This window comes from Oryza glaberrima, chromosome 10 (genome assembly GCF_000147395.1).
Source record: "Oryza glaberrima chromosome 10, OglaRS2, whole genome shotgun sequence".
NCBI classification, from domain to species: Eukaryota; Viridiplantae; Streptophyta; class Magnoliopsida; order Poales; family Poaceae; genus Oryza; species Oryza glaberrima.
Genome location: NC_068335.1, coordinates 18,095,955 through 18,114,613, shown reverse-complemented (window position 1 = coordinate 18,114,613; position 18,659 = coordinate 18,095,955). Strand labels below are relative to the sequence as shown.

Below are 18,659 nucleotides of genomic sequence, written 5' to 3'. Positions count from 1 at the left end.
ATTTGGGCTTCTCAATAAGGCAAGACGTATTGTTATTGCTCTTAGATTGGCTTTACTCGTGTCATAGACAACATTATGATAGAGCTAGACGACTCAAATTATATTCTAACTTTCTAAGGTTACAATATAAATATATAAATATGGTGTGGTATGTGTTGTGTTCGGTTACAACATCTCCATCCTTCTTTTTCTTTTAGAGCTTCATCTGTCACCAAAGAGTGATAAAATTTAAGAAAAATTTTTATAGTATCTAAGATGTACAAAGAGGTATCAATTCTCTTAGTATAATTTAGTATTCCCTCTTTATTGCTTGATATATCAAGAGGTGCTTAATTTTACAAAAGAAAAATTACGATACATCTCGATATCTCATCAAAGACTGTGAAATCACTGTTAGGGAATATATATAAGCTTATTAATGGGAAATTATACGGCCGTGTTACATGGCGTCTACGTCACTACGTGTGTCGTCGTCGTCGTCAAGCATCGGACCAGGTGATCTGGGCCTCGCCGTCGTCCTTGTTGAGCCCCAGCGCGTCCCACACCGCCGGCGACCCGTCGACGATGTTGTTCCGGCACGGCGGCTCGAAGTTGTGGTCGCTGTCGCAGCCGCGCTGGGAGTCGCACTCGTCGACGACCATGGCCGTCACGGACGCGCCGCCGCTCGACCGGATGACGACGTCCTTCTCGCACCGGCTCCTCCCGTCGAACCACCCCGTGGACAGCGCCACCACCAGCTGGCCGTCGTCGTAGAACCTCCCCGTGCAGGACGGCGCGCTGCCGCCGTCCCCGCCGTCGGCGAAGCTGTTGAGCGTGAGGAGGGCCGCGGTGCCGGTGCCGCCGGCGGCGACGGGCGGCGAGCAGGCGTACGTCGTGTACTGGACGCCGTCCTGGCAGCACTCGGAGCCGTTGTCCGCGTTGCAGTCGCCGGACGTTCCGGTGATGGCGCCGCTCGGCTGGCAGCTGGAGGACTGGAGGAGGGACCGGTGCGGGAAGAAGCCACCGCCTCCGCTGCCGCCGCCGGCGGCGACGGCGAGAGCGGCCAGGTTGGGGAGGATCGCGAGCACGAGGAGGAGCGCGTGGGAGAGACGGCGGCGACTCATGGTCATGGCACCCGCCATTTTCTTGCGCTGTGCTAGTGTGATGTTGATGCAGCATTGCAGCTTGAAGATATAAGGAGATGAACGCGCGCGTAGAGTTGACCATTGACTAGAGGAACTATCTTCCCCTACGGTTGTTTGAGAAGTTCTAGCTTTTTACTCTCATATATAATTTATCCGCTAAAACTGGTTGAGAAACTGACTGCTAAATGTCTTACCCTGCTATTTAAAACATTGCTAAAGCTAAGGTTTGAGACTGCACTGTGCAGAATCCCAAGCCTAATGTTGGATGCTTTCCTGACTAAGGTTGTGTTCTTTTTCCCGTTTTCTCAACTCATATTCATCGTTTTTCATGCGCACGTTTTTCAAATTGCTAAACGATGCTTTTTTTTTTTACAAAAAGTTCCTATATGAAAATTGCTTAAAAAATCATATTGATCCATTTTTTAAAGAAAAATAGCTAATATTTAATTAATCACGTGTTAATGGACCGCTCCATTTTTCGTGAGAAGGGAATGGTTCCCAACCGAGCACGCAGCCTAATCCTCCAAACCGTAAAACAACTGATTTTCCGTTTTCTTTAACGTTGTTCAGAGGTTAAAAAAAATTACAACATTTTTACTAGTCCCCCTCTGCTTAATGTTATAAGGCCCTATTTAGATCCTTCAAAATGACAAAAGTTTTACCATTTTGAAGCACTTTTTGCTATTTTGGATCTAAACACTAGTAGTAAAACTTGGCAATTTGGCATTTGCTAGTCTATAGTAGCAAATTGTGCTAAAAAGTGCTTTGGGACCACTCCCTCTCTCTTTCTCTCTCTCACTTTAGTGCTAGAATGGCAAAAGTTTAGGATGCATCTAAACACCAACTAGTACTTTTGCTATACCAAAACTTTTGCCATTTGCCATTTGCTATTTCAAATGGATCTAAACAGGCCCTAAGATGCTTGGTTTCTTTCTCTAATTAAATTTTGTTTAACTTTGATTAAATTTATAAAAAAATTTACCAACATCAATAATACTAAGTTAGTTTTCATTAAATCAAACATTAAAAATATTGCTCTCTCTTTTCTATAAAACTGTAAGTTTTACTTTAAAAAATTCAAATCGTCTTACGTATGAAATTTCATATCTATTGGTGTTTCTAAATTAATAATAAATTTTCCACTAAAATTTTTAATACATCTCAATAGACTATATTTATCGTAAATTATCTACTCTATTGTGGAAGTAGTCTGATGGACAAGATGAATTATAAGAGCATTTTCAACAGCTTCTCCAAATCGGAGTCTCTAAACACCCATATAGCCAACTCTTCATCTAATTTGCCTAGTCAAACTAAATACTCACTCCAACAGACTCTCTATTAATCTTCTCTAAAATAACAATAGACCCACATCACAGTCTCTACTCCTCTTCTTCCTCTCTCTCTCTCTCTCTCCTTCCTTCTTCCTTCTCTTTTCTTTTCTTCTTTTCCCCTTTCCTTCCTTCCCATCGACCGCAGATGCTGATGGCGTGGGAGGCAGCACGGGAAAGCAGCAAGCGACGGCGACATCGGCTTGGGAGGGGCGGCGGCAGAGCTCAGGATGGGGAAGGCGACATCGGCATGGGGGGCGGCGGAGCTTGCGATGGGGAAGGCGACATCGGCATGGGGGGCGGTGGCGGAGCTTGGGATGGGGATGGCAACGGCGGCGGGCGAGTGAGGCGACGGCGACTGGCGCATGGAGCTGCTCCTCGGCGGCCTCCCTTGCTCTCCCTCGTCGCCGTCGAGCCCTCCCTCTCTTGCCGTCGACGGCACTCGAAGGGGAGACGGCGGCCAGCAGGGGCGACGGCGGCTGGAGGGGAGGCGGCGGCCGGCAGGGGCGACGGCGGCTGGAGAGGAGGCGGCGGCTGGCCAGGGCGATGACGGCTGGAGGGGAGGCGGCGGCCGGCTCGCGGGCGGCCAGAGGAGGAACTCGGCGCCGATGGGGAGAGGCAGATGAGAGATTGCAGCTTCTAGCCGTTGATGCTGTGTTTGGCTTTGGCTAGATTTGGCCATCCGAGCTGGTCATTTGGCCAGTGAGATGGCTTAGCCATCTAAATAGAGAGGCTGTTGGATCACATTTTCTTGCTATGTTTGCTATTTTTTAACTTGAAGAGTGAGATAAGATGGCTAGCTGTTGGAGATGCTGTAAATTCGCCCAGAACAGAAGCGTATACCCGCATATCGAATGGGCGAGGAGTTGCTCTCGTCAGAGAGCGTGTGTGAAGCAAATCACGAAAAACGAACCCGTCAAAGTTTGTAATCCAGAAAAATATGAACCCGTCAAAGCTTATATAATCCAGCTTTGCTACCAGAATCATGAAAGGAACGTAAGTACATATCCATTCGTATATATCCACACGACCTTGGGACTGCAACTTTCTGCAAATTGATTATTGTCTTGTATGACTATATGATTTCATTGTTAATGTGCCTTGTAGAAAGTGCAATGTACAGTTATACTTGAGAGCAGTGCGGTTGAGAAAATTTATTTGGGGTTAACAGTTGACACCATCACACCGATATATTGATTTGAAAGATCACCACACTTATAATAATAGAAGAATCTTTTTAAGGGTTCTAGGTCAATTGACTTGGTTTGCTGAATGATGTCTATATGCCATGAATGCATAGATGAATGCTTACATAATAATTCTAGGAAATACAGTACTGCAATTGGGATTACAGTAGCATTATCAAGTGACCACTAGGATCATACAACCAGCATCACTAGTGCACCATTATCACCACACATCACCAAGTGGAGAGGAATAGGAAAGGGATTGAAGACAAAAAAGAAACTACTCGAATGAAATCAGCTCCAGAAACACATGGTAATAGAACCACTTGAGATCATTCAATTGGGTGTCTCCCACGAAATCAAGCTAAAGTAAGTGGCGTAAGATAAAATAGATGTTAACTTTCATCGACTTATGTACTTGGCATTCCTATTAGTAAAATCGAGAGCTAGAGAGTAAATGAGATGTTCAAAGGGTGAAGCTAATACATACACTAGGGCTGCGTTCAGCAGCCATGGTTGAGGACAACCCCCACCCCCTCCTATACGCAAAATGGAGCAATCCATTAGCACGTGATTAATTAAGTATTATTTTTTTAAGAAAAATGGATCAATATGGTTTTTTTAAAGCAACTTTCATATAGAATTTTTTTTGCAAAAACACACCATTTAACAGTTTGAAAAGCGTGTGCGCAAAAGACGAAGGATGTTGGGAAACTCAAGTACCAAACTCAGCCTAGGTAATCATCGAAGTCTGAGTCCATATACTTGCTAGCTAATACTGGATCGTCAAAGATCTGATTACATTTCATAATACCTTCTCTCTCTCTCTCTCCTAAGGGATCCAATCTGAATGAATTCCCTCACTTCGCTCATGACTAACATAGTACACTCAGAGAACCATACGAGCATGTGCTACATACCTACATTACATCGTATTCATACACAATCCGATCGAATTTGCAACATCGCATTCTCGTGGGAACAACCACAGCACTTGTGCTCTCGTGCAATCTAACAAGGCTGTTCAGAGTCTCACAGATAGCATGGTTCAATCCTATTATATGGTGGTGTGAATTCCAAACCATGTCAGCACTAAAGAGATCCAGAGGATTACTCAAATGTCGAGTGCCAGTAAAAGAACATGTTGAGTAATCTGCGTTTGTTTCTGCTAATGTTTGGAAGTAGACGAAGAAATTAAGGAGCAATCCAGAGGATTTCATGATGGTAAGTTGGGATTTCAGCAATCCAGCTGATCAAGTCCTACAACATCAGTAGTCACATCACATTGTTGATTCTTCGGCCTTGAAAGCATCAGTAGTATCTCATATGACTTCTACGAGTCTTGCACGAACTGATTTCTGATCTGCTATTTCTTTAATGCTGCAACATGGGAAACAAAGGCGTTTATACTTAATGACACCCGTAAAATATCTCTAAATTACATGTCCACTAAAAAGAATTGTATAGTGATTGTAGATACTATGGTATTTAGAAATGAACACAAAACACATATTAGCAGATGCCCTATACAAGTCATGTAAAACTAACCTGTAAAGAATATCTCCACCAGGTATCACCTTCTTAGATATCCAATCAGGAGACAGGTCCTCCAAAATATGCAGCTGTTCTTCTATCTCCCCTGTCAAGTGATAGTCCATAAAAGGAGGGAAATCATTCAGTATAGCATGAGACAATAAGTACAAAATGTTTGGAATTGTTAGATCCATGCTATACCTGTCTCTTCTATCTCCAAGTTGTTAGCAAGAATATTGTGAAAAAGTTCCTGTTTTGTAATAAGTGAATTCTTGGTAGACCGAGAAATATCACAGACTATGTCGAATGTGAGTTGTAAAGAAGCTATCTTTTCCTGGGATTCTGCTGGGTCGACTTCTTTGGTTTTGTCTACATCAGCAAAGCAAATGGCAGGATTGTTTTCCTGCAAAGAACAATTCATCTGGTCAGAATGCAGTGAATTCACTATGGAATATTCACCAAGTAATGAGAATCAGAAAGAACTGAAAAGAAAGCCTTCTGTTATAACAGGCAAATCGGGAGGATACTATTAGCTTATATTTAGTCTCCATATGGCTCATCTGTAAGCTTATCTAAGAGCAAAATGATTCTTATTGGGTCTTACTTTGACAGAAGGAAAAAGAATATCAGGGATAGATTACTACACTGCCAATATCCTTAGGATGTCTGAACAGTCACTTTGACCAATAATAACAAGACTAATAATTTTAAAAGGAAATCAAGGGACATTAAAATTGATCCAAAATTGGATATGTCAAGCATATAACTTCAAACAAGAAAGAAAAGAGGGAACAATAACAGCTACCATCAGGTAATTCATTGCATGCGGAGGTTTTAAAAGTAATGAGAATCTACACAAATACATTTGCTATTTAGTCATGCAATTGCTTACTGCAGTTTAGAAATTCATATCATGGTATGCAATTATTCGTTAAACAGAGCACACAAATATAAAACACATAACAACGCATACCTCCAGTGAGTTAGTAAAATTGTGAGTTTCATCTGGGAAAAGGCATTTGCCAGCTGTAACCTCATGTTCCAGGGTAAGGATGGCCCCATCATGATCAGAAGAGCATTCCTGAATTTTTGATGGTGAAAACATTTTTAGTGACCTGCGAGCTGAACTGGCAGATCGTGCTTCAGAAGTTTGTCCACTAGTGGTTTCAAGTTTCTCAATCTGAGTGGGCAATGGCCTTCTTGGTGTCTGCATTGCTGGTGTTTCAGCCATCAGGGGTGAATGTAATAAAGTCCCTTGCTTTGGTGTACTCCCTTGACAGCTGGAGATCAAATGGCGGTTTGGAGTAGAAGAAATATCAGTCTTGAATGGAATCGAAGCATGCTGGTCTTGCTTGTTAGAGCTTCTCTTGGGCCCTTCTGTATCATCAGCACTCAGCATACTGAGTTCTGCCGGATCAGAAAGCAACTTAGTCCTATCTGTTCCATCAGCAATAATTTTCTGGGACATAAGCTTTTGAAAAGAACATGGGAAGTGTGAAGCATTCAAAAGTTCATTTCTGTTAGAACTCTGTAGAAGTGGCTCAGCAGAATGTCCATCAAGTGGTGCCTTGAGATGCAGCTTATCCCTTGAATTGAAGGGCTCTGGTAGCATGGCCTCAGGAATATCAATATCCTGCATACAATAATAGTGAAGTTCCAATGAGAATGCCAAGATATCTATCATAGTCCAAGAACCATGATTAATAAAAGAAAAGGTAGAGGTGGATTTAATTGAGATTAGAAAAGGAACTTCAGTTGAAGTTCAGAATGCAAATCATAGGAAGTTTTGTACCAGGTGACAATAAAAGCTTCATAAACTGCCAAGTTGAATTAAGTTTAGTACCTTATGATGAGCATCCAAAAAACTCAAAAGCTTTGAGTGAAAAGCCTCGCATATTGCCATGGACAGGGACTGATCAGGACTACTACTTTCTACGGTATCCATTAGAATTGTAATTTCCATGTCAGCATACATGCATAGGCTTTTCTCGTCATGCAAAAGTATTTTCTTTATCTGGATTGCTTCTGGAAATAAATGCTTCATTTGGGCTAAATGTGTATATAAGAACTCCCTGTGATGCAAAAGAAATAACCTCATCAGACTAAAATAAATCTTAACCTTCTGCATGTCGATGACTCCATTTTATTACCTCTTTGTGAGTATTTCCACCTGGGTGGCAATGTTCTTAAATGTAGTCATCTTCTTCCGTAGGTGCAGCAACCTTATAGAACTCACCATTCGATTGAATAGATTTAGCAAATTATTGTGCCTGTCATTTTAAACAACAAAATAAGGTGAATAACTAGGCCTAGGCAGCATGTATTAATAAGATAAAACTATAAAATGACTCACTTCTCGAGAAGATCATTTGATTTATCCTTTGGAGATGTGCCAGAGATATCAATACTTTCTGAAACAGATGGACTACTACCATCTGGCGAAGTACTGCTGCTATCATCTTCAGCATCAGTTTCGTCTTCATCCTCATCCCCCAACAACTGAGCAGCAAATCTGTCCTTGTACCTCTCTGCAAGCAAATTTCTTGCAAGTGAACTGATAACGACCCCATTCCTTCTAGATTCAGACTTCTCCAGTGTGGGGGATTCAATTTTGCTTTCAGAATCTTCCATTTTGACTTTCATCTTCTGTGTTGCTGCAGGGCTACTTGAACCTTCTGTCTCAAGGTCAAGCTGAGTATTTTTCCCCTCGGTCATCTTTAGCTACAAGCCCTAGAGTTATGGGATGATAATGTATCAGCAAATTATACTTCAAATAAAGCTCGCTAGATCAATCATACATAATACAGCACAAAATAATCCAACAACAGCAAATACTGCCCCACATTTTAGCAGACTCTCTTGCCTCATACGTGATAAAGGCGGGATAGCCATCTAATCAGGATAACTAATAAAAAAATTAAATATGTATAATATCACCGAAATTTCTAAATCAATGGGAATTACGGCCGGCATGTTCTATGGCTACGAAACTCATGGGTATTGCATCCAATAGAATAGAAAAAAAGTGTAGCAGATGAAAATCTGATATACCCTAATAGTTCAAAACGAACTAGGAAGAATATCTACAGAGAAACTTAGTCGAAAAATATCACTAGTTAAAAATAAAATAAAATATAGAACCGACCAGAAAATTTAACATCGACTGAATTCAAAAACTAGAGTAAGAATTGTCACATCGACTGAAATTCTAATAATTCACAATTCCCTATTACCCCAAACCCTAAATATTTCTCCACGGCGGCAGGCATACACAACCTGACTAGACGAATCACCAGACGATTGGAAGTTCAGAGCATTGGGTTTGGATCTAAGTAGCTAACCCTCTGGACTGAGAGCGAAAAGAAAAACAGACTACCGACGAACTGGGCTGCAAACGGGTCACCCAAAATGGCGTACAAAAAAAAACAACGGGAGGGGTCAGATCTCGGGAGCTTACCGGCGAGCAGAGCTCCGGAAGCGCCTGCGCCCCTCAGACCCAGAGGAATCCGGCGCCTCGGGCGGCTGATTTCGCCGTGCAAGCGGCGGCGGCGGCGGGAGAGCGAGACGACGCGCCGCCGAAATCCAAAAAACGAAGCGATGGAGAGAGAGAGAGAGAGAGAGAGGCCACGTTGGTTCAAAAAACGGAGAGAGGAGCCAACCCCAAGTAGCCAACCCGAGCCGAGCCCAACGGTAATATTTCCTTTCCATTTCAGACGTCACAATCCCGTGGGCCGCCCGGCCTTTTGGCCCATATGAAACGGCCCATTTGGGCCCACGCAGCCACACCGCTTCTTCCCCAACTCGACGCGGAGACCGGCCGCGACATGGCGGCGCCTCCCGTCTCCGACGAGCTGGGGCTCGCGCGGGCGCGGTGCCGGGAGCTGCACGACCGCGTCGCGGCGTCCCCTTCCCTGCAGCGGCACCCCGCGCTGCGGTCCCTCCTCCGCCTCGTCGCCGCCGAGCAGCGGTTCCTCGACTCGAGCCGGCCCGACCAGGGGGCGCCGCTCTCCACCAACCTGCCCCACCTCGCCGCGCTGCACCTCCTCCTCGCCGCCCACCCCGCCGTGCGGTGCCCGTCCCGCCTCGCGCCGCTCCCGGGGGTCGACTTCGCCTGCGCCTTCCGCTCCCGCGCCGCCTGGGTGCTCCTCTCCGCGCGCAACCCGTCAAGGCTCGCGTGGGCCGCCGCGGCGCCCGACGGCATCCGCGCCCGCGTCGCCGCGGCGCTGGGCGCCGCGCGCGGGGCGCCTCCCGCCACCCGCCCCGAGAAGCTGCTCCTCGTCTTCGCCCGCGGCGTCGGCGCGGACCCCGCGCGGGGGCTCGCGGAGGAGTTCGGGGCCGTGGAGATCGACCTGCTCGTGGACTTCGTCGGCGAGGCCGACCACGATAGCGAGGAGGAGGAGGGGTGGGTTAGCGTGAGCTTCCACCCAAATGAGGACATGAGGAGCTTCAGGGCGTTCGAGATTGACGTCGTGGAGTGTGGTGATGAGATGCTGTCGTCGCCGCTGCCGCCGCCGCCGCCACCGTTACCGGAGATGGAGGTGAAGGAGGGTAGTTTGGGCGGCGAGTTTAGTGTCTTTGTGGGGAAGATGAATATGGGATCGAGGGAGATGGTGAATTTGGACACCACGGCTCTGGTTGCTATAGTGTCAGGGATCAGCAATGGTGGTGTAGGTAAGCTGATGAGCATACCGGAGGCAGAGACCAGGGCAAGGTTCAAGTGCAACTACAAGTTCGTCATGGATCAGGTGGTCTCACAATGTTTACATTTCAATATAGTAGTTTGTGCTGGTGAAGAATCTAGTTACATTTTTGTCTTGCCATGTGAATCTTAGTTACCATTCTATTGCCTGAGATAGGAGGTATGTGTTATTCAAGTTTCTCCTTGACCAAGCTGTAGAAAGATTAGTTCTTGATTTGGGTTTCCTTGGAAAGATATACTACTGAGCAAAGGCTTGCTGGAATCTATCAGATGTTATTTAAGTAAAAAAAAATGGTCAGAAGAATACATGTTTCCACTGGATGATTTGTGCTAACAAAATAACTAGTGCTTATAGGATGTTTCCATGCTTGTTTGCAGGCACATTCCGAACTTCAGTCTCCAATACTTGTTGAGCTGGGGAATGCAGTGGATGGAAAGAAATGTATCATATGTGAAACCGTTAACTCGGAGTTTAAAGAAATTGTTACAATGTGTGGTGGGCCTGAGGAGCAAACAAGATCAAGTCAGTTACTGAAGCGGCTTATGTAAGTATTGTTAGATAAAATTTTCAGTGCAAGTGGTCTTCCTTTCAATTAAGGAGATTTGTAGGAAGTAATTTCCATCCAAGCACTTCATAAGTCTGAAGGAATTTATTCGTTCTCTTTTTGCAACATATATTTTCCTTTGGAATAGAAAAATTATGCACAAAAACATTTAGTCCAATCACTATTATGGTTCCCAATACTCAAGTTTGTACTATGTTATTGTTAATTCCGTTACACTTGTTTTCACAATGTGAAGCTTCCTTTGGTTCAAACAAAACTTATTCCAGTTTCTTGCTTACATGTAAGTTACATTTTCAGATGCTTGCATTGGGCATTCTGTACTAATCCTTGTCATGAATGATTATTTATGTACACTGAGCAAAGCTTAGAAGTGTTTAGCCCTTCACCGATTTATCGCATTGATCACCAGTCACTTGACACTCTTGATGGTTCACCAACAGTACAAGTACCAAACCATGTAGTAACTTGCTAGGGCTAAACGATCGATGTAACACCATGTAGAAAAATGCATTAGCAATGTCCTATGGCTCCTGCTTCATTTGTTAAGTTGGTGCCTTGGTGGGATATTGTCAAACTATGTTTTATTCTAGCAACCTTGGTTGATGTTGTCTTGTTGATTTGTGAGAAGCCCCTTACGATTCACCCATACATGAAATCACCCATTTAACTTCATTCTTGATCATGCAAAACACACCTTACTCCACAAGTTCTATAGGGGGTTTTATATCCTGCAAACATTAGTTTTATCACATTTCGAATAAATTGGCCCCTGTGAATGCTCTTAAATTCAGTTTTAATCACACAGCCTGTTACAGCGCCGTTGACAGCTTGGTTTTGAACCTGCAGAGTTGTCCCAGACAGTCCTTCAGCCCGTATGATGGATCTACCAACGACAAGGAAGCTTGCCATGAAGAACAAGGTGGTTTTCGGCACAGGTGACCATTGGCGTGCTCCCACTTTGACTGCTAATATGGGGTTTGTAAGAGCCGTTTCACAGAGTGGCATGCCTTTGTTGACCATCGAGCACAGACCTCGCGCGCTGATTGGCTTGTGACAGCCTGATAACCCTGTTGTACGTTTTGCCAGCCAATTTGTAAAAGTGCATTTGTAGTCGTAGTGTTTTGCTAACAATACTCCTTAGATGTTCCTTGTTCCTAGAACTGCAGTTCACTTTTGTTATTCTACCTCAGTTAAGTCTTGTACAGCTAAACACACATTTTCTTTAGTGATGTACTACGCAGCATCAGCAGTTTAGCACATTGTCATCTCTATGGCTCTTCAATCTTCCATGTCATCCTTACAAATAGTATTTTGCTGCTTTGCTGTTTAGTGATCATGAAAAGATGAATTTGATTTTCCCCAAAAATATGAATTACAAAAAGGCCACTTTTCAGTTTTCACCGGTGCTGCTTCAACCATCAGCATCCCTCGTACAGATGAACAAATTTTATTTCCACACCAAAAGGAAGAGCAACACATGATAACAGAAGAATCTGATTGTCCTTTCCAACCCAAGCCACCAGGTATTAGTAATCTTTTACATAAAGATCAAATAAATGTTCACTTGGTCGATCCTTTGAGGCCCAACGGACAAGGGTAGAGTTCAAAACTTAGAATGCTAACTAATATGATTTTCCACAGTGTATCAAGCTCCCGGCTCCCAGGAAAAGTCCAAATATTGCAGCACTACCAACGGTGGTCTGTCCAATGTATCTGATCTTCAGCAAGCCAGGGACCTGTGAAATTAAATCAAAGTGTTTGCTTGCTCATTAGAATCCGGCTAAGGTTATGGAATATATTAGTCAACAAGTTTTAGACACCAAATTTAACTCACATATAAACTTTTCTCATTTCCTATGATATCTACAATCTAGGATTATGACTGTAATATTAGCCCTCTGTGCTATATGCGTTGAGAAAACAAACAGGGGTAATTATCCAACACAATCAACTAATCAACTGTCAAGGCACAAAAAGCAAACATGCCACCCGGAAAGTCATGACCAAAATGGGAAGATATATCCTTCGTATATCAAAGATTTCGACAGTAAATGTACTTCCCAATTAGCAAATACACAAATAAGTAGTCTACTCATTACACCAAAAGGTCCAAGAAAATAAGGAGGAACAAATACAACTTCAAAAGCAGACATTGAAGTACCATATACCTTGTATCTGATAGCCTCATAAGTCCCATAGACAGCACCTGTGTAAAGAAGAGCAAAACAAACAAATTATCATCTTGGTATCCATATCATAAGTTAACACTTGAATAATGACCCTTTTTAGAATTAAATTATCTAAAACATATAACAAGTAGCCCGCTCGCTCTTGTAGTTCCATCTTAAGATTATAAACAACTTAGAGTAAAAAAAAACTTAAGTATGCACATCACAAAGTTTACAAAAACAAATGGTCCTCTAGCACTAAGCAGAAGAATAGGAAAACAAAAACAAATTGCAAAACAAGCATCATTTATGCCTCCAAATGCCAAAAGTAACTGCTGAGAATGCAAATATGCTTAGATTAAAAAATCCTAATATGCCAATAGCGCGTAGAGCTATAAACTTCTGTATACGAACTATTATTAAGAGTAGGGATTTAATTAAAAGAATAGGCCCTATGTATATTTCTACAATCTCCAAAACAGAACGATACAGATAGGTGGCGTTTGAGATCCAAGCTAGCTTATGTGGTCTTGAAACAGAGCAGGGTTTTTTCTTAATATATAGACTAAAAATACTGAGCCGCCGCTGATATATTCATCAATAAAGTCTTCAACTATAGTTAACCACTAAATGCCAAAAGAAGTCAACATACTCGCAAATCATGAACACGTTGTCAAAAGGGGGTAACTTTCCATTATTAGCAAATATTACATCAATAACTAAAGCCAAAACACCAATGCCTAATACGTAACGCATCGCGACATTGGAAATAAGCACCCTTGGTACTACTACACAGTCAAACACGACAATAGAAACACTTCACCTTTATCCACAACACTGCTCTGAAGTCCTAACCACCACCACGAAATACAACTAATCCTTGGGTCAATACTACTGATCCTTCAACACAAAGCCAGCATCACCCCTTAAGCACAGAAATTGGGTCAATACGACTAATCCTTCAACACAAAACAAACTAGAGCTGCTCAGCGCCTAGCCGCCCAATGAATACGTTTCTTCCATCGTCCCCTCCAAAAATTCCGAAACCCAGACGAGAGCTCCCAACAAACGCATAACCGTATATCCATATCTCACGCACACACGCCGCCAACCGAAACTGCCGCCCCGAAGCCCCCAAATCAGCGGCTAACCGGAGCAGACACCCTCAGATCAAACCTCCAATCCAGCGAACAGGCTCTACCCGCGGCCTAAGCACGAAATCGAACCAACCCCCGCCCCCCGCATACGGACTGATTTCGAGCTAGGGTTTAGGGTTTTAGGGGAACTCACCGACGGCCCCGCCGACCGCGCCGCCGATGGCGACCCCGGCGCCGACGCGCGCCAAGCAGCTGTCGCTCCTCGCCATCGCCGCCGCCGCCGCCGCTCCTCCTCTCCTCCGCCTCCGCCGCCGCCTCTCGCCTACGCTACGGAATCTCTTCTCCTCTCTCCTCGTCTCGCGTGGCGTCCACCGAGTCGCCGCCTGCGCGCGTATATGGGCTCGTCGTTCGCTTGCTATTGGGCCTAGATTTCTTGGGCCGGGGGCTGGGTGGGGGGATCTCGGGTTGGGATAGGAGGCCTCGTTAGCCGTCCGATTGGCGTAATGGACGGCTTAGATTAATCCGAAGCTGAGAGTTTAATTACAGCCAGATACATTTCATACTCAGACCACAGATTATATGCTACAAGTTTAAAGTTTTCTTGGGGTTTTAGAGAAAGAAATGTTGATTTTTCTTGGAACAGAAGTTCTCTTGCCGTTTAATTTTCTTGGAGAGGAAGACCTTTGAGAATTTCCTCCGTGCATATATACACATATTTCAAGAATCAAACTTCACAAGCCTTTTACATAATTATAAGCTAGCTGTATTTGCAGGTTCAATGTTATGCTATATTTGAAATTCCATTGCAAGTCGTAACTAATATGCAGCTATATTATATGTTACAGTGTAACTTAATGTACAATCGATCACATACAAGTCTCTGCTGGATTTGCTAGCATCGTTAGGTTGCTGCTTTGTGGTTGGGAGTTTCACTCCTATCTAGCTCACGTTCGGGCCAATTTTTTTCCCGTCCTTTGCACAAATCTTAAGGCAATCTCATGGTTACAGATATGAAAGTTTTGAGGAGAAAAACTAGCGGAACACACCACCATTATACACTTCGTCACTAGCCTGTCTCTTGATTGCGGTAATCCACGGTAGATGACATCGTGTCGATGATTCCATAATCCCAAAAACATAGAAGGAAGATGACCTGAAAGTGTTCCGCTGGGATTTGCAACAGAGCTTCAAGGCTTGCCAAGTCTCTGACAGTACAGATATTGGACTGAATCCTTAGTTTCTTACAGATAAATACGTTAGGGATTTGTAGAGAGAGAGATGAATAAATTTTAGGAATTAAATTCCACAGGAATAATTCATAAAATAAGTTTAGGATGAAGGAATGGACAATTTGACATGTATTTCTTTTGCCTTGACTTCATCTGTTTTTATTATAGGACATCTGCAGACTGCAGTCTGATGTTTCCCTTTTGCTTAGTTTATGCACCAAACTCGAAGAGCATGACATCGCAATTTCAGTAATTTTCCATTGCCGTGTCCGAGAAAGGTATTGAAAGTGCGCGGATTTGTGAATTTTTTGCACTTGATTGGTCTTGTGAATTAGGTAAAAGTCTATTGACTTTGAGGCACATGACAGCCAGTTTACTCCATTCAACTTTTAGGCGAAGTAGTTAAGCATTGGTGTACTTGTGCTTGACCGTGCATAAGGATTCTATAAAATCATGTATATTTTAGTCAATTAGACTTTTTTTTTTTGCTGATCACATACGGTTTATTAATTATCATCTTGTCAAAAACATTGCTTCTCTTTTCGCCTTATTGCACTTTGTGCAAGTATCCTCGGTACCACGATGCTCTGCATTTGTGGCACATTTTATCTGAACATTTATGCTATATGTAAGCTATCTTCAGAACATCGCGAGACAATTCGTTCCATATATGTGTGGGCGTTAGAGCATTAAGATTTTAATTTGTCGCAGAAAATAAAACTCTCTCATGATCTATGGACATATGAAAAATTCTCTCATGATCTATGGACATATGAAAAATGGTGAAATGTACACTACGAAAAATATACTAATCATGCATATATTATTCTCTCTCAACTACACAGGATGTACACAAGCTGCAGGAGGAGTGCACCAATGCAAATAGTACAAAGCACTCGATCCTGAAAGAATCCATCACCAAGATGGCAAGAACTAGGCAAGAACTGAACTAAATCAAAGAATCGAAGCATCAATGGCGTCGTCACAGCTTCAAGCTGAACTTGCAGTTGCTGGCCTTGATGTTGACGGGGTTGTTGACGCCGAGGCTGTCGACGACGAGGTCGCAGCGCACCCGCGACGTGACCTTCCACAGCCTGAGGCTGCCGAGCTCGACGCGCACGGGGACGTCGGCGCGGAACACGAGCGGCACGGCGCCCGTGCGCTGCGCGTCCTGCAGCGCCGACATCACCGCGCCGCCGAGCTGCGCCTGCCCGGCCATGACGACGGCCAGCACCGTCGTGTTGCGGTGGCCCTGGTAGAACGCCGGGAGCGCGCCGCGCGCCAGGCGGTGCGCGTCGTACCACACGCTGAGGCTGGACCCGGCCTCGTAGTAGATGCCGATGCGCGCGTTCGGGTTCGTCGCCGTCACCGTCACGTCGAACCTCGCCGTCGCGGTCAGCGTCGGGTCCACCTGGAACGCCGAGACGGACAGCCGGTCCACCGAGTAGCGCGGCGCCTTGGGGTCGAACACCAGGTAGAGCGCCCCCACGGCCGCGGCGGCGAGCACGGCGAGCAGCACGACGGTCACCAGCACGCAGCAGATCAACCTGCAGCAGCAGCCCCGCCGCCGCTTCGGCGGCGGCAGCGGCGGCACGGGCGGCGCCACGCGGCGCGGCGGCGGCGGCGGCAGGTGACCGTGCGACGGCGGCTGCTGCGGCTGCGCCGCCGGGTCGCCCTTGTCGGAGCGGAACGAGCCGCCGGGCACCAGCGGCGCCGTGGGCCGGTGCCGGCCACCGGCCTCCAGGTCGACGGGGTGAATCCTCATCCGCTGGTGATCCGCCATGGCCAACCTCAAGAACAAGAAGCACCTCGCAAGAACAGAGAATGCTTTCTCCTCTCTTGCTCTCTGTCTCTATATAGAGGTAAGGCGATGCCGCGACGGCGACGGCGAGGAGGAGGTGGAAAGGTGGTTGACTCGAGAGCGGGGATACGTGTGTGAGTGTCAGTGCGCGCGTGTCGCGGCGAGGAAGAGGTAGCTTAGCTAGCAGAGACACGGAGAGAGAGGGAGGCGGGGGCGTGAAGTCTCCACCTGCCGCCACCAACGGCACGCCCTGCCCGCGCGCTCCGCGTCGCGCTTTTCCTGCGATTTTGTTGATGTGGTTGCTCGGAGCGCGCGTCGCGCGGCGCGGGAGCGTGGCGCGGCGGGGCGGTTGGATTGGTGGGTGGGATGGGCGCGTCGCGTCGGCACGGGCTTTGGCCTTTGAGTGCACATGGGGCACACGAGAAAATCGTCGAGACGCAACGCGGAAATGGCCTATCAACGGGTGGCTTTCTCCCGCGGCACCGGGGGGCACCGCGTCGCCCGGGTACGTACTCCTCACCTCGGCTACAATTTGCCATTGCCGTAAAAAACAAACGTAAATATTAGGGAATGACCTACTACCTCCGTCCCAAAATATAACAACTTTTAATTATGAATCCGACATACAGTTGTCTAGATTCATAACTAAAAATGCTTATATTTTGGGACAGAGGGAGTAATATCAAATAATTATAAGGGGTAAGACTTCGAACCCAGGTCGTATGGCCCACCACCTTGTGGAGCTAGCCGGAAGGCGTTTCTCAATTTGCCATTGCTATTGTCAGTTGCCACGGGCTGCTGCACGAGACTTTCTCCGTTTTATGTTATAAGTCGTTTGATTCTTTTACTAATCAATTTTTTAAATTTGATCAAATTTTGTGAAAAATATAGCACTATTCTCAACGTAAAACAAACATATTATCAGAATATATTCAATATCAGATTTAATGAAACTAATTTGATATTTTAGATGTTGCTAATTTTTTTTCTAAACTTGGTCAAACTTAGCAAAATTTGACTTGGAAAAAAGTCAAATGACTTATAGGGCTGGTTTGGTTTGTGGCCTAAATTTGGCTTACCAATATTTGGCAATTTCAATAGTGTTGAGTGTCTATTTGGTTTGAAGCCAAATTTTAGCATGCCTAAGAAAATAGGCCATTTCAATAGTTAACTTAGACTATTTTGGCTTCAATCCAAACACAGCTTTGCCTTTTCAAAATTAGTCATGCCAATTTAGGTTACAAACCAAATCAGCCCATAATATGAAATGGAGGAAGTAATTGTTTCTTTGAAAAAACACATTACAATATAGGTATAGATTGGACTGATAGTCATCATGGATGCTTAGTTGTCGTGGATACATCAGCTCTCACCAAAAGAACAATTATACCTTCTGATTACTGAGCTACATACAACTGATAAATAATAGAAAAAAAAACAACAAAAGCAATTTATGGTTAAAATTGTTATATTTCTACTATCAACCGTTTCAAAAAGGAAAAAATACGAATAAAAAATAATGCTGAAAATTAGACTTTGATGGAAAAAAAACCCTAAAATCAACTTTTGTACCAGAATAATTTATTTTTCGAAACAATCTAAAAATTAATTGTTCCTCCTGTGATGAATTGGCGCCTGTGTTCATGCTTGCATGCATGCATCTCCCTAAGTTTGTGTTTAGAACCGTAATTAATTAACAGTAGTTCTCTGTTTACGAACTGCGCAACCACTCCGTGCACAACTTGGGCATATAATACGTCGTTGTGGTCTAGTAGGGAACAGTCTGAATAATGTCCTATGCTATAATTAAAAATATGGGAGGTAGTACTACACAAATGTTCTTTCTTTCTTCATAGCACGGACCGATGGATGTTCTTTCGCTGAAAGCACGTTTCGTCACCAAACGACATGCGCTGTGGCCGTC

General features: G+C 44.6%; 5 protein-coding genes across 5 annotated transcripts; 1 reads left to right on the top strand and 4 right to left on the bottom strand.

Moving 5' to 3' along the window:
• Window positions 1-270: 270 nt before the first annotated feature.
• Window positions 271-1,157, bottom strand: LOC127752691 (ripening-related protein 3). Its single transcript, XM_052278094.1, has one exon. The coding sequence runs from the start codon at window positions 1,119-1,121 to the stop codon at window positions 480-482; it is 642 nt and encodes a 213-aa protein (XP_052134054.1). The 5' UTR covers window positions 1,122-1,157; the 3' UTR covers window positions 271-479.
• A 3,237-nt stretch (window positions 1,158-4,394) lies between these two features.
• On the bottom strand, window positions 4,395-8,812 carry LOC127752687 (CDT1-like protein a, chloroplastic). Its single transcript, XM_052278090.1, has 8 exons — window positions 8,633-8,812; window positions 7,529-7,905; window positions 7,326-7,445; window positions 7,019-7,247; window positions 6,149-6,808; window positions 5,377-5,578; window positions 5,191-5,281; window positions 4,395-5,022 (listed from the first exon to the last, which is right to left on the bottom strand). Exons 2-8 carry the CDS (start codon window positions 7,888-7,890, stop codon window positions 4,965-4,967), a joined length of 1,722 nt encoding a protein of 573 aa, XP_052134050.1. The 5' UTR covers window positions 7,891-7,905; window positions 8,633-8,812; the 3' UTR covers window positions 4,395-4,964.
• A 152-nt stretch (window positions 8,813-8,964) lies between these two features.
• Window positions 8,965-11,908, top strand: LOC127752688 (uncharacterized). Its single transcript, XM_052278091.1, has 3 exons — window positions 8,965-9,920; window positions 10,253-10,419; window positions 11,287-11,908. Exons 1-3 carry the CDS (start codon window positions 9,000-9,002, stop codon window positions 11,492-11,494), a joined length of 1,296 nt encoding a protein of 431 aa, XP_052134051.1. The 5' UTR covers window positions 8,965-8,999; the 3' UTR covers window positions 11,495-11,908.
• A 10-nt stretch (window positions 11,909-11,918) lies between these two features.
• Window positions 11,919-14,074, bottom strand: LOC127752692 (uncharacterized). The gene is made up of 3 exons (XM_052278095.1): window positions 13,899-14,074; window positions 12,609-12,646; window positions 11,919-12,176 (listed from the first exon to the last, which is right to left on the bottom strand). Exons 1-3 carry the CDS (start codon window positions 13,972-13,974, stop codon window positions 12,063-12,065), a joined length of 228 nt encoding a protein of 75 aa, XP_052134055.1. The 5' UTR covers window positions 13,975-14,074; the 3' UTR covers window positions 11,919-12,062.
• A 1,664-nt stretch (window positions 14,075-15,738) lies between these two features.
• LOC127752689 (NDR1/HIN1-like protein 6) lies at window positions 15,739-17,098 on the bottom strand. The gene has a single exon (XM_052278092.1). It carries the CDS (start codon window positions 16,715-16,717, stop codon window positions 15,917-15,919), a length of 801 nt encoding a protein of 266 aa, XP_052134052.1. The 5' UTR covers window positions 16,718-17,098; the 3' UTR covers window positions 15,739-15,916.
• Window positions 17,099-18,659: the final 1,561 nt, after the last annotated feature.